Below are 15,000 nucleotides of genomic sequence, written 5' to 3' on the forward strand. Positions count from 1 at the left end.
AGAATGCACAGAATAAAGGGTCCAGGAGTACATAATGTACTGAATACAGGGTCCAGGAGTACAGAATGCACAGAATACAGGGTTCAGGGGTATAGAATGCACAGAATACAGGGCCCAGGAGTACATAATGAACAGACTTCAGGGCCAAGGAGTACAGAATGCACAGAATACAGGGTCCAGGAGTACATAATTCACAGACTGCAGGGTCCAAGGGTACATAATACACAGAATGCAGGGCCCAGGAGTACATAATGCACAGAATGCAGGGCCCAGGAGTATATAATGCACAGAATGCAGGGCCCAGGAGTATATAATGCACAGAATGCAGGGCCCAGGAGTACATAATGCACAGCATGCAGGGCCCAGGAGTATATATTGCACAGAATGCAGAGTCTAGGAGTACAGAATGCACAGAATACAGGGCCCAGGAGTACAGAATGCACAGAATAAAGGGTTCAGGAGTACATAATGCACTGAATGCAGGGTCCAGGAGTACATAATGCACAGAATACAGAGGACAGGAGTGTGTAAAGCATAGTAAGAGTCAGGAATACAAAACAAGAGTATATAATGCACAGAATGCAGGGTCTAGGAGTACAGAATGCACAGAATAAAGGGTCCAGGAGTACATAATGTACTGAATGCAGGGTCCAGGAGTACATAATAAACAGAATACAGAGAACAGGAGTGTGTAAAGCATAGTAAGAGTCAGGAATACAAAACAAAAAGAGTGCAGGAGACAGGGGTGTGTAACTCAAAGTGTAGGGGTAAGGAAAGGGCAAAAATCCTCCCACATAAAAGAGTTGGTCAGAGACTGTGGACATGATACAAGAGATGGTTTGAGACTGCAGACATGATACAGGAGATGGTCAGAGACTGCAGGCATGATACAAGGGACTGTCAGAGACTGCAGACATGATGCAAGAGAATGTCAGAGACTGCTGGCATGATACAAGAGATGGTTAGAGACTTCAAACATGATACAGGAGATGGTCAGAGACTGCAGACATGATACAAGGTACTGTCAAAGACTGCGGACATGATACAAGAGACAGTCAGCGACTGCAGACATCATACAAGAGACTGTCAGAGACTGCGGGCATGATACAAGAGATGGTCAGAGACTGCGGACATGATACAAGAGATGGTCAGAGACTGCAGACATGATACAAGAGATGGTCAGAGACTGCAGACATGATACAAGAGATGGCCAGAGACTGCAGACATGATACAAGAGATGGTCAGAGACTGCAGACATGATACAGGAGATGGTCAGAGACTGCAGACATGTTACAAGGTACTGTCAAAGACTGCGGACATGATACAAGAGACAGTCAGCGACTGCAGACATCATACAAGAGACTGTCAGAGACTGCGGACATGATACAAGAGATGGTCAGAGACTGTGGACATGATACAAGAGATGGTCAGAGACTGCAGACATGATACAAGAGATGGTCAGAGACTGCAGACATGATACAAGAGATGGTCAGAGACTGCAGACATGATACAAGAGATGGTCAGAGACTGCAGACATGATACAAGGGTTGTTGGAGACTGAGGGCATGCTTCAGCAGTCAGTCATAGACTGGAGACATATTACATGACATATTACAGATAAGTGTTTGCAGGGTAGCAGTGGGCTACTCAAAAAGTAGCAATGGGCTACATGTGGTCCCAGGCACTAAACACTGCATTGTATGATTGGAGGGAAGTGCACATGCTTTTTCCAAAACCCTAAGAGCTAGCCCTCTTCTCCAGCTCTGGCAACACTGTATTTTATTTCTCATAACCTGCATCCTGACAATCTATTGCTTGGAGATTAGGGACATGGAAAGGCCAGTCTTCACACAGTTATAACTCCTGGCAAAATTGAAAACTGGTACAACATAACCTAAAATCCAACCCCTCAGCACTCTCATAAAACATGAAATGCTGTTAAAATTCAATTTTCTTGAAGTCGAAAAGAACAAGAAAGTGATCCCTTCTAGTGATGATGTGCCAGCAGTGTAAGGGTTATCTGCATTTTAACTGCATCCGTTCAGGCAGAGCGATGCCTCCACCCCCCTCCTCCTCTGTGTACAGGAAAACATCACAGCAGGAGGAGGAGGGGCGGGTTTAGTGTACTCCAACACACACACACAGTGAGGACTGCAGAGGCAGCCGGGGAGACTCCCCGGCTACCATACAAAGTGTTACTCACGGTGTGCGGGAACCAAGACAACCCGCACATGCTGCGGGCTTTCTGGGACTCAGCCCTGATTCATAGGGATTCCGGGACAGGGATCAATTTGCAGGACAGTCCAGGCAAATCAGGGACAGTTGGGAGGTATGAATAATGCTTGGCTGGGTCGCTGGGCAGGTGGGGCCCCCGGGCAACTGCCCAGCATGCCCATGCAGTAACATGGCCCTGGTAACTACAACCTTCAGGGTCCAGGTGCAAGAATCCATGAAGGGCCCCCCTGTCCCGGGGTCCTTGCCACTGGTCCCAGGGCCCTTCACTTTTGTTGTGGGGCCCTTTATTATGGTGCCGCAGCAGGACCTATTCATGTGTTATGCAAAGTGCACCCTTGCATAGTTGGCAACCTTTTTGAAAAATGTTCAGGGACACCTTTTTGTTTGCTATGTATGCAGCCAGCTATGGTAGGGGAGTGTATCTTAATTAGGGGGGGGGGGCATAAAAAATGAATGTGGTCATCATGTTTGCCATCATACCCCTCAGCATGCCTCTATACCCCTACACACCTTTTGTACCTCCCAAATTACCCCTAGCACAACCTTGTACCCCCCCCCCTGCACACTTATGTACCCTTTTGCTGAACCACCTACACATACCTTTGCACCTCCAAGTATCCTCTGTACCCCCCCCAGCACACCTCTGCATCTCCTCTTTATCCCCCAGTATGCCTCCATACACCCAGCAATCCTTTACAAAATGGCAGCTCTGTGGTGCCCACGGCATCTCCCTCTGGCTAGCAGTTCACTTCACTTCATACATTGGAGAGGAGAGGGGCCTCTGACCCGGGCAGGCACCGGATTCTGTAGACAAGTGTGTCGCTCTGCTTGTGCACGGAAGCCGATACCTGCCCAGGTCAGAGGCCCCTCCCCTCTCCACTGTATAAAGTGAAGTGAATTGCTAGCTGGAGGGAGATGCTACAGGCACCACAGAGCTGTTGATTGTCCCCCCATCAACTGCATAGTAAACTGCTACCTGAAGGTGCAGGAGGAGATGCATGGTCTTGGTGGCCCCCACAGTGGCAGCACGCCAGGGCCCAGTCGCAATTGCGACCTTCGTAACCCTTGTAGTTCCACCACTGGTTTCTTGGCATACCTATCCATCTATGACCATCCAGGACAGACTATCTATTGGAACCCATGATACAAAGCCAACTGCTGGAAGAATAAATATAGCTGGAGTTTTTCTGTGTGCTTGGTAGGAGAAAAAGATGGTCAATCAGTGAGTCTCAAGTTCCCTGAAGACTTACAAGACTTTTGCAACAGGTTAGAACTATAAGTGCCAGATATCCCAGGATGGTCTGAAGCTGTGCCAAAGAAAACACATGTAGAAGAGGAACAATGGCAAGGAATCCCTAAAAAGATGAACAAATAAAGGACACTAAAGAGACAAATAGGTGGATAGCCCCTATGTCAATGGGAACTTTGAAAGAACTTAAAGCAAAGTTTCAACCACATTTTTTTTTTTAACCTAAAAATACCCCCAGAACAGTCAGGGCTAGTGCATTTAAACAACAATAGCCTCTGAACTGTCCCCTGTTTAGTGTACCTGTAAGAAGAATTACTTACCTTGTAAAGTTCTTGTCCAGCGCTGCCATCTGTGGTGTGGGCAGCTGAAGCCGCAGTGTCCCTCTTAGTGTCCCTCTTCCTGGATTTCGGAGTCCCAGAATGCCATGCCCCATCACTTTCGGTGCAGGTGCGTCATCCCACAGCCGGATTCCTTGTCATTGTGCATGCCCAGAAGCTGTTCTCGTGCCTGCACCGGAAGTGACGAGGGACAATGGTGCAGGTGCATTGACTCCTGGGATTAATGACACTCATCTCCCAGGAGTCAATGCAAAGCAGGAGGAGGTGGCAGGAATGTATGTTTATTTTCATTAAAAATAAGGTAAGTGAAACAAAAAAAAAAGAATATCCAATTCATTTTTAGAATGTTTTAATGTTATTGATGGTGTAAAGTTCAAAATTAGGGTGGAACTCCACTTTAAGCTTTAAAGTTAGAATACCAGAGAATGAGAGCGAATAAGGGCGACAGAAGAGTGATAAAGAAGCCAGTGCTAAGAGCGGTGCTAAGAAAAGTTAACTACAATAGGTACAGGGGAGGGAAGGTTACAAGAAATAAAGATAAAAAATGACGTGGCACCCTGGTGCCTGGTGCACACTTGGGCCCGAACCTCCAGATGTGGAGGCGAAGGCCCAGAAGGTGTACATGGACAGAGTCTTACCTCTTGGTAAAAGAATTGACAGTGGGGAAAAGGTATTTGGAACCACCATCGATTCGAAGGCCAGAATGTGGCCAAAAACTCCTAAGAGAAGGAAATCAGGGAGAGAAAAGGAGGAAGGAATGGGGGGGGGAGGGGAATTTGGGAGGGGGGGAGGTAGGAATAGAGTGGGAGGGGGAGGTGAATGGGAATATCCATTGAACAACCTTTTCTTTTTTTTCTCTAATACTCTGTATTAGCTATTATGGTTCCCGCCTGGAAGGGAGGAGAAAGAAGAAGGAAAAAAATTGGTAGATATTTAATATGACAAAATTGAATTTCTAATATATAACGTGAAGGGGTTAGATAACCCGGTTAAAAGACATAAGATCCTTAAGGAAATCCAACACTACTCTGCAAGTGATATCCAACATGGTACTATTGGTTCTCAACAACAAAAATAGCAAAGGGGGTGGCAATAGGCATTGCGAAAGATAAATTCATTTTGAATTCATACTTACCTGTAAAATCCATTTCTTGAAGTACATCACGGGACACAGAGCCATAAATCATAACATATGGGTTATATCAGCCACCTATAGGGGAAGGACACTGGCACCCATTTAGAATTGATGACCCCCTATATAACCCCTCCCACACAGGAAGTACCTCAGTTTTGTAGCAAGCAATAAAATGACCACTTAGAAGAGGGGAGGGACCTCTGTGTCCAGTGATGTACTTCAAGAAATGGATTTTACAGGTAAGTATGAATTCAAAATCCATTTTTCGTTTCACATATGGGACATTCCCAAAGAAATGCATCTGAGGGGGACACCAAAAAATACCACCATCTGACCCTTAATAGAAGGATTACACCTCCGCCTGCAGCACACTGTGGCCAAAACTCCTGGGTCCCAACATCCACTCTATAGAAATGAGTGAACGTATTGACCGGCAACCAGGTCACAGCCTTGCAAATCTGAGCCACAGAGGCTTGATGGCAATGTGCCCAATAGGCGCCTACTCCTCTGGTAGAATGTGCCTTTACAGGAAAAGGTGGAACCTTTCAGACTAAACCATACGCCTGGGTAATAACCTGACAAATACAACAGGAAATCATAGATTTAGATGCTGCCAACCCCTTTCTGGGGCCTTCTGGCAACACAAACAAGCTCTCGGTTTTACGAATCGGAGCTGTTTCCTATAGATAAAACTTAAGTGCACGCATTATATTTAAGAGAATGCAATAACTTTTCCTCCTCTAAGTGAGGATCTAGAAAAAAAAGAAGGTAGTATAACCACTTAAGCCCCAGCCCTATTTCGGACACTTTTTGTTCACGCGTTAAAACCAGTATTTTTTCCTAGAAAACTACTTAGAACCCCCAAACATTATATATATTTTTTTAGCAAAGACTCTGGAGAATAAAATGTCGGTCATTGCAATATTTTTTATCATGCGGTATTTGCGCAGTGGTCTTTAAAGCGCCATTTTTTTGGAAAAATTTTGAAAAATCACATTTCACTGCATTTAGAAAATACTAAACAGTAAAGTTAGCCCATTTTTTTTGTATATTGTGAAAGAACATGTCACGCCGAGTAAATAGATACCCAACAAGTTACGGTTTAAAATTGCGCCCCCCCCCGTGGGATGGCGACAAACTACGGTCAATAGAGATCTCAATCTGCGATGCTTTAAATTTATTTAACGGTTACCAGTTTAGAGTTAGAGTGTAGCTCTTTTTTTTAAATTATTTCTCACGCTCTGGCGATCGCGGCGATACCTCACATGTGTGGTTTGAACAGCGATTTCATTTGCGGCTCGACTTCCGTATACGTTTTTTTTTGTGCGCGAGCTAACGGTGACGGGGGCGGCTACATTTTTTTTTCCCATTTATTTTATTTATTTTTTTAACTTTATTAAAGTTTTTAAAAAAAAAAAAATCTGATCACTTTTATTGCTGTCACAAGCAATGTAAACATCCCTTGTGACACCAATATGTAGTGACAGGTACACTTTATGGAGGGATCGAGGGTCTAAAAGACCCCAAACCCCTCCACTACACTTCCCTGTATGCAAAACGCCGAAAACGGCATTTTTGTATACAGCCGTTTTTCGAATTTGCCGCCTTTTGCAGCACAGTAACCCGGACGTGACGTCATGGACGCCGCCTCCGGGTTACGTCATCGGAGACCCGATCGAAGCCATTTCCGGCTTTGATCGGGACTCCATCCAGCCGGCGGACATGCCGGCTGGGTGCTCGGGGCTCCCGGTGGGACGGGAGCCCCAGTAACAGCCATGGAAGGCGGCGGGAGGGGGGGACATCCCCTCCCGCCCCCCCGGGTACCGATCGAGCGGCTCCCGAGCCGCATCGGTCGGTACCGACGGAAAGCCAACCGTCGGCTCTAAACCACGGTACCGGGTTGATGCCTCTAGCTAGAGGCATCATCCCGGTACACTACCGCAAAATTTACCGACGTAGATCTACGTTAGTATGCGGTAAGTGGTTAATGTCCTGATTCAAATGAAAGGCGGACACTACCTTGGGCAAAAAATCTGGGTGAGGACGTAAAATCACCCTATCTTGATTAAATATCAAGAATGGCTCTTTACAAGACAGAGCTGCTAGTTCCGATACCATTCTTGCCAAAGTTATCTCAATCAAAAAGACCGGTTTTCTGATCAAAAGAACCAGGGGAACCTGCCCCAGAGGTTCAAAAGGCTGTTTTTGCAAAACTGCCAACACCAAATTTAAGTCCCAAGGACACAACGGTGGCTTCACTGGTGGAAGCAAGTGCAATATTCCTCAGACAAAGGTTTGAACCAACAAATGGGAAGCGTTCAGTTCCTGGAAAAAAAACTGATAGAGCTGAAATCTGCCCTTTAATCATGCTCAGGGCTAATTTCATATCTACCCCTGCTTGCAGGAAGGATAGAACTTTTCCGATAATATATGTGTGGGGATAACATTTCCTGGCTTCACACCAGGCAATGTAGGATTTCCAGACCCTGTAATAAACATTTCTAGAGATTGGCTTCTTGACGTTTATCAGTGTATGAACTGCTGGGCCAGATACACCCTGCTCTTCCAAGATTCAGGGCTTCAAGTCATCAAATTTAGAGACTGTACAGCAAGGTGGAATACTGGACCTTGAGAGAGCAAGTCCGGACGCAGTGGAAGAACCCAAGGCCTCGTCACTGCCAACCTCTGGATTTATGCATACCAAATCCTCCTCGGCCAAGCTGGAGCTACCAGAATTACTGGTTTCCCCTCCAGCTGGATCCTGCATAACAGAAATGATATCAGCTGTACTGGAGGAAAGGCATAGATCAGGGAATACTCCTCCCAAGGAGTCACCAAAGCATCCACTCCGGCTGCGAGTGGATCCCTGGCCCTGGACACAAATCTCTCCAACTTGTTGTTGAACCTGGATGCCAACAGATTTACATCAGGGACCCCCCCAGTGTAGGCAGATCAATTGAAAAATCTTGGGTTGTAATGACTAGGGTTGAGCGAGCATGGACTGTATTGCTTGGGATCGTACTGGACTTTTGGGTGTTCGGTACCCGGACACAGACCTGAACATTTTACTGTATATTCGGGATACAGTCCGTTTTTCGGTAATTTTATTTCATGTTTTGGCGCAGTTTTAATGGCGCGGTTTCAACAGCTGCAGGGCAGCCAATCAACAAGCATTTAACTAGTGTGCCCTTAGAAGCCATCACAGCCATGCCTACTAATGGCATGGCTGTGATTGGCCAGTGCAGCATGTGACCCAGCCTCTATATAAGCTGGTGTCACGTAGCGCCGCACGTCACTCTGCTCTAACTACTGTAGGGACAGGTTCCTGATGCTACTGAGGGAGATATAGGAGATTATTGTAGGGGCAAGCTGGAGATTGCTTTCAGGGAAAGAATAGGAAGAATCTTCTTTAATCAGACAACAATCTACATCGATTTTATTGTGTGGGGGTGCAGTGCACGATCTTTTTGCCCTGACCTGAGCCCAGTGAGGAGGAGGGAGAAAAAAAAAAAATTTTATCACTCTGTTAGGTTGGCGGCATGTGGTGTACGGCGTGCAGCAGCCATGTAATGCAAGCTCAGTGCATATGTGTCTGCTTAATCTGGATTAAAAAAATAAAATAAAATGTTTTTTCCTTCATATTTTACTGTGACATACAGTTTTTTTAGGGAAAAATAATTATTTTTCAGTTTTCATTCAAATGGGTTTTTTACCTAAAAACTGAAAAATAATTATTTTCCCCTTAAATTGGTGCTTTTTGAATAGCAGATTAGAACAGCAGTGTCTAAACACTGTATGTCACAGTAAAATATGACAGAAAAAAACATTTTTTTTTTAAATCCAGATTAAGCAGACACGTATGCACTGAGCTTGCATTACACTTGTCGCTACACGCCGCACGCCGCCCACCTAACAGGTTGGATACTGTTGTTGCTCTATTAGGCTATTGAATAAAAACCCAACAGTATCCAACCTGTTAGGTGGGCGGCATGCGGCATGCGGTGTGTAGCGGCCATGTAATGCAAGCTCAGTGCATATGTGTCTGCTTAATCTGGATTTTAAAAAAATATGTTTTTTTCCATCATATTTTACTGTGACATACAGCGTTTAGACACTGCTGTTCTAATCTGCTATTCAAAAATCACCAATTTAAAAGGGGAACATTTTTTTTTTTCATTTTTTCCTTTATATGTTACTGTGAAATAAAGCCTTTAGACACTGCTGTGTTCTAATCTGCTTTTCAAAAATCACCAATTAAAAGGGAAAAAAAAAAAAATTTCAATCATACGTTACTGTGAGACACACCATTTGGATGCTGTTGTTCTATTTCGCTATTAAATAAACACCCATTTAGGGGAAAAAAAATAATTGCAGCCTAGTCTGCATATTTTACTGTGAGATACACCCGTTGGATACTGTTGTTCTATTCCGCTTTTCAATAAAAACCCATTTAGGGAAAAAAATTAAATTGCGGCCTAGTCTGTATCTGTACATGTGAGATACACCCTTTTAGATAGTGTTGTTCTATTCTGCTATTCAATAAACACCCATTTAGGGAAAAAATATTAAATTGCGGCCTAGTTTGTATCTGTACGTGTGAGATACACCCTTTTAGATACTGTTGTTCTATTCTGCTATTCAATAAACACCTATTTAGGGGTAAGAAAGATATTAAATTGCGGCTTAGTCTGTATCTGTACGTGTGAGATACACCCTTTTAGATACTGTTGTTCTATTCTGCTATTCCAAAAACACCCATTTAGGGGAAAGAAAGATATTAAATTGCAGCTTAGTCTGTATCTATCATAACGTGTGAGATACACCCTTTTAGATACTGTTCTATTATAATATTCAATAAACACCCATTTAGGGGAAAATTAATAATTTTGCAGCGTTTGCTGATTATGTTACTGTGAGATACACCCTTTAAATTTGTTTGGCGCATCTCCTTCCACCACCGAGGATTGCAGGGCGCTTCCTGTTGCTAACTCCTCCTACTCCGCTTCCTCATCCCCATCCTCTACCACCTCCGCATCCGGAGCAGTGATCATTTCCAAAGCTTTCAGGGCAGTCATTCACAAGTGGCTCAGAGGGTGGGTTCCTGCACCCACAAACGCCAGGTACACAATTGTCCAGCAAGGGCACAGTTCTGGAAGATGATGAGGTGGAGGATGAGGAGGAGGGGGAGATGGAGGAGGAGGAACCATGTTCACAGCAGGGTGGCACCCAGATAACTGATAACAACAGATACTACACTTGATCTTAGCCAAAAGGTCGAGACGCGATGCTGGCGGCATTCCCACCTGACAGCGGGGGCACAGTGGAAGCACAAGGCGAAGGCAGAGGAGGAGGTCGCCAACGCAGCCAGGGCACCGCCAGCACCTCAGAAGGCAGAGTTAGCATGTATGAAATGTGGAAAAGCTTTGTCGGCACGCCACAACAACCAGGACCACCAGCTGTTTTTTTTTTTTTAAGCCCGTGGTGTGTGAACACACTCAGACTATCACCCGGTGGGTGCATAAAAAAGTGCACACCAAAAAAGTGAAACACAAAAAGTGCACAGGGTGTACACATGGTCCCTGACCCTGATTCCCCGGGGCACAAGGCTCCTGACAGGGACTGGGGTACTTACACTAACTAACCTTGCCGAAACCAGGCAGCCCCGTTCTTAAGGAGGTCTGCTGAAACAGACCACCCCTAGTACTAGGTGGGGCTCTCACGAAGAGAGACCCCATGGGAGAGGGCGAACCAAGCCAAAAGGCCATTTCCACCCCCTCCCAAGACTTTCAGGGACAGGCCCAAGGACCTACACCCTACTAATCCCGCTGTGCAAAATAAAGTGTACCGCCACAATAAAAAACAGAAAACGTGAGACACACAACACATAAGTGGGGAAAGGGATAGTGGAGAAGTACAAGGTTAGTGCCACGTTGAAATGGCAGGCACTTTGGCCAGGAATAAAAAATTCATCTGGTCCTGACTCCTGACCAAAAGGTCCGGCCCTAGAAGCAGGTGTGAAAAACGTGTGTTGGAAGTGCAGTGTCCTTGGTGCCATACTCATAGTGTTGCCATCCACCATGAATTATGGCACCCCTGTACTGCCTCTCCAGGGGCACATACACCACAGGCTTTTCAGAATCCTGGTCCCTGGCAAGACCAGTGCAGCCCCGTCCCTATGAGCAGGCCTCAGAACTTAGACAGCTTTGGGAGAGCCCGGCCCACAACCAGGGACACATACCTTTTCCAACACCAGACTCAACCCAGGAGGGGGAAAAAAGCCCCCGTTCCTTGCCATATACCATATACAGTTCCTTACCGTTTCTTACGTACTATACACGTACTGAATGACGGGTCTGCCCCCTTCAACTTCTGGGTCTCCAAATTGGGCACATGGTCTGAGCTTGCCCTTTACGCCTTGGAGGTGCTGGCCTGCCCTGCAGCCAGTGTATTATCTGAATGGGTATATAGCACGGCTGGGGGCCTTATCACAGACAAGCGCAGCCGCCTGCCCAGAGCCAATGTGGACAAGCTCACGTTCATTAAAATAAACCAGGCATGGATCCCACGGGACTTGTCTGTACCTTGTGCAGAATAGACATGTATACCGGCCTTACCCAGCCATTGTTGTATTTTTGATCTTTCTCACTCTTTTGGGGTGTACCCTAATTTAAAAAGAAATAAAATTAAAAACAAAAACCAGTGTTGGCTACCTCGTCCTCCACCGCCGCTTCCACCTACACTGCCACATCCACCGCCACCTCAACCTCCTACTCCATATGGGCCTCGTCCTCCTAGATCAAGATGATTTTTTTTTCTATTTTTTTAGTTATTTTAAGTTATTTCCCTATCCACATTTGTTTGCAGAGCACTTGCCATGCCACGCCAAGATTTTTTTAAAAAATGGTGTGGGGTTACCCCTACAATCCATAACAGACCCTTATCTGAGCACACAGCCTGGCTGGCCCCCCCTCCTGAACCATACCAGGCCACATGCCCTCAACATGGGGGGGTCTCGAAACTCATCCTCCATTTACAGAGGGAGAACAGGATGAAATATCTTAAAGATGCCTTAAATAGGAGTTTACGTAACACCATTCCAGACTCTGGTAGGTTACAGTCTAATGGAAAAGTTATATTTGAGGCTTCTGTTGATCAAAGGAGGAGCAGTGGCGAAGGGGGCTGCCTAAGTGATGCATTTAAAAAAAAATTAAGTCCTCAGTGCCCAGGGCTGTCAGATCCAACAGCATCTGCATCATATGGTGGAAGATTATCTAGGGGCGAAAACAGACATGGAGAGCTTTCCAGTAGAACATCCACTGGGTTACTGGGCCATGAGAATAGACCACTGACCAGAACTTTTCCAGTATGCAATTGAGCTGCAGGGCAGAACTTGCATTCAGTGCTGCCGGAGGTTTTGGACAGATAAAAGAGTGTATCTGTCTACAAACTCTGTTGACCGTCTGCCATTTATCAAAATGAATCAGTCCATGATTAGCAGCAGCTATCAAGCCCCTGATGCCGATGTTGCTAATTAAATTTAGTGGAGATCTGGAATCTCTGCAAGACTGTCTAAGCAGCCTAGCTTTGTGGGTGTTTATTTTATCTTTAAGTATCTTTTTGGTATAGGTTTAATGGGCACAATTAACACACAAGGCCAAATGTTTCCGCACCTGTTGGACAAGTGTGTATAATTTTATTTATTTACATCAGGGTCAAGCCCTGAGATACCCAAGAGTAACTGTGGGGGGGGGGGGGTTTGCAATGTGCAGGCCCTGCAAACATTCAAGGCCCATTTTCTCTGCACCTGTTTGAAAGATGCGTACAATTTCAATTTTTTTTTTACACTCAAGGCCCAATTTGTGTGAAAGCCAGGTGCATATCATTTGAGTATTTTTTTTTTGCAGCAGGGTCCAGTCCTGCGCCCTCCAAGAGTAACTGTGAGGAGTTACAGTGCGTGGGCACCACCAATACCCAAGGCCCAAATTTTCCGCACCTGTGTGTGAGTCCAATCCTGCGTTTGCCACGGATACCTGTGAAGAGTTATTGTGTGAAGGCACCACCAACACCCAAGACCCAATTTCTCTACACGTGTGACATCATTTTTAACAGCAGAGTCCAATCCTGTGTTTACCAATGATAACTGTGAAGGGTTATGGTGTAAAGGAACCACCAACACCCAGGGCCCAATTTCTCTGCACCGATTACTTCTATCCAAAGTCTTTATCTAAGACACCAGTCTTTATCTAAAAATAATAGTTAATCTTGTCCTGAGTATACTATAATTTGGCTTATTTACATAAGGCTTGCTCACTGTAGTGCAAAACTTTGTTATTTCCATCCAAAGTCTGCCAAAGTGATACCAGAATGTATTTAAAAAAAATGTAATCTTGTTCTTGGGCTGTTAGTTGTTTTTAACAGTAGCACTTCATATTATTTGTATTATAACCAACCTTTTTTAATTTTGATAGTATAGTGTATAGTATTATTTGAATCATATTTTTAGTGATTAATGTATTAAAGAAATTCAAAATACACTGCTCAAAAAAATTAAAGAAACAATGTTTAATCAGAGTATAGCATCAAGTCAATTAAACTTCTGGGATATTGATCTGGTCAATGAAGTAGCAGAGGGGGTTGTTAATCAGTTTTAGCTGCTTCAGTGTTAATGAAATTAACAACAGTTGCACTAGGTGGGCAACAATGAGACAACCTCCAAAATAGGAATAGTTTTACAGGTGGAGGCCACTAACATTTTTTCCCCTACTCATCTTTTCTGACTGTTTTTGACTTTTTTTTTTACTAGTTTTGCATTTGGCTAGGGTCATTGTCACTACTGGCACCCTGTGCTTTTCACAGATGAGAGCAGGTTCACCCTGAGAACGTGTGACAGACGTGAAAGGGTCTGGAGAAGTTGTGGAGAATGTTATGCTGCCTGTATCATTGTTCAGCATGACAGGTTTGGTAGTGGGTCAATTATGGTCTGGGGAGGCATATCCATGGAGTGACACACAGACCTCTACAGGCTAGATAATGGCACCCTGACTGCCATTAGGTATCGGGATAAAATGCTTGGACCCATTGTCAGACCCTACGCTGGTGCAGTGGGTCCTCGGTTCCTCCTGGTGCATGACAGTGCCCAGCCTCATGTAGGGAGAGTATGCAGCCATTTCCTTTATGGATGAAGGAATTGATACCATTGAATGGCCCCACGCTTGCCTGACCTAAATTTAATAGAACACCTTTGGGACATTATTTTTGGGTCCATCTGAAGCCTCCAGGTTCTACCTCAGTCTGTTTAGGAGCTCAGTGATGCCCTGGTCCAGATCTGGGAGGAAATACCCCAGGACACCGTCTAATTAGGAACCTGCCCCGATTGTGTCAGGCATACCATACAAGCACGTGGGGGGCATAAAAGCTACTGAGTACCATTTTGAGTTGCTGCAGTGAAATTCCAGCAAAATGGACTAGCCTGCTGCATCATTTTTTCACTTTGATTTGAGGGGTGTCTTTGAGTTCAGTCCTCTGTAGGTTGATAATTTTCATTTCCGTCAAACGATGTGGCATCCTTTCCTACCTAACACCTTACCCAGTCCATATCAGTATAGATATCCAGCATGATATTTTTCCCTATTGAGATCTGATGTTTTTTCAAAGTGTTCCTTAAATTTTTTGAGCAGTGTATATAAAACACTTTATATTCTATTTACAGGTGCATCTCGTAAAAATTAAGATATCATCAAAACTTTAATTTATTCACTAATTCAATTCAAAAAGGGAAACTCATATTTTACACACAGAGTTATATATTTCAAACATTTCTTTGTTTTAATTTTGAGGACTTTGGCTTGCAGCTAGTGAAAACACAAAAATCAGTATCTCAGAAAATTAGAATATTACACAAGACCAATAAAAAAAAAAGGATTTTTAATACAGAAATGTTGGCTTACTGTATGTCAACATGGTCCGTGGGAAATGTTTAATTTTATTTGGAAATCGAGGTCCCAGAGTCTGGAGGAGGAGTGGAGAGGCAAAGAATCCAAGTT

At 44.6% G+C, this 15,000-nt stretch overlaps 1 protein-coding gene and 1 long non-coding RNA gene across 2 annotated transcripts in view; both read right to left on the reverse strand.

The window, feature by feature from the left end:
* The window catches only part of LOC309563035, a 268,455-nt gene that overhangs the window by 249,034 nt on the left and 4,421 nt on the right, over window positions 1-15,000 (reverse strand). The window lies entirely within an intron of this gene.
* The window catches only part of LOC309563352 (membrane-spanning 4-domains subfamily A member 5-like), a gene marked incomplete at its 3' end in the record, with an annotated part of 58,864 nt that overhangs the window by 25,702 nt on the left and 18,162 nt on the right, over window positions 1-15,000 (reverse strand). Inside the window, exon 5 of the mRNA XM_082267746.1 lies at window positions 3,486-3,590. Within this exon, the coding sequence (XP_082123872.1) occupies window positions 3,486-3,590 (105 nt within the window). The remainder of the gene's footprint in view (window positions 1-3,485; window positions 3,591-15,000) is intronic.

This window comes from Pelophylax lessonae (assembly GCF_965119305.1).
Source record: "Pelophylax lessonae genome assembly, chromosome: 9".
Classification (NCBI taxonomy): Eukaryota; Metazoa; Chordata; class Amphibia; order Anura; family Ranidae; genus Pelophylax; species Pelophylax lessonae.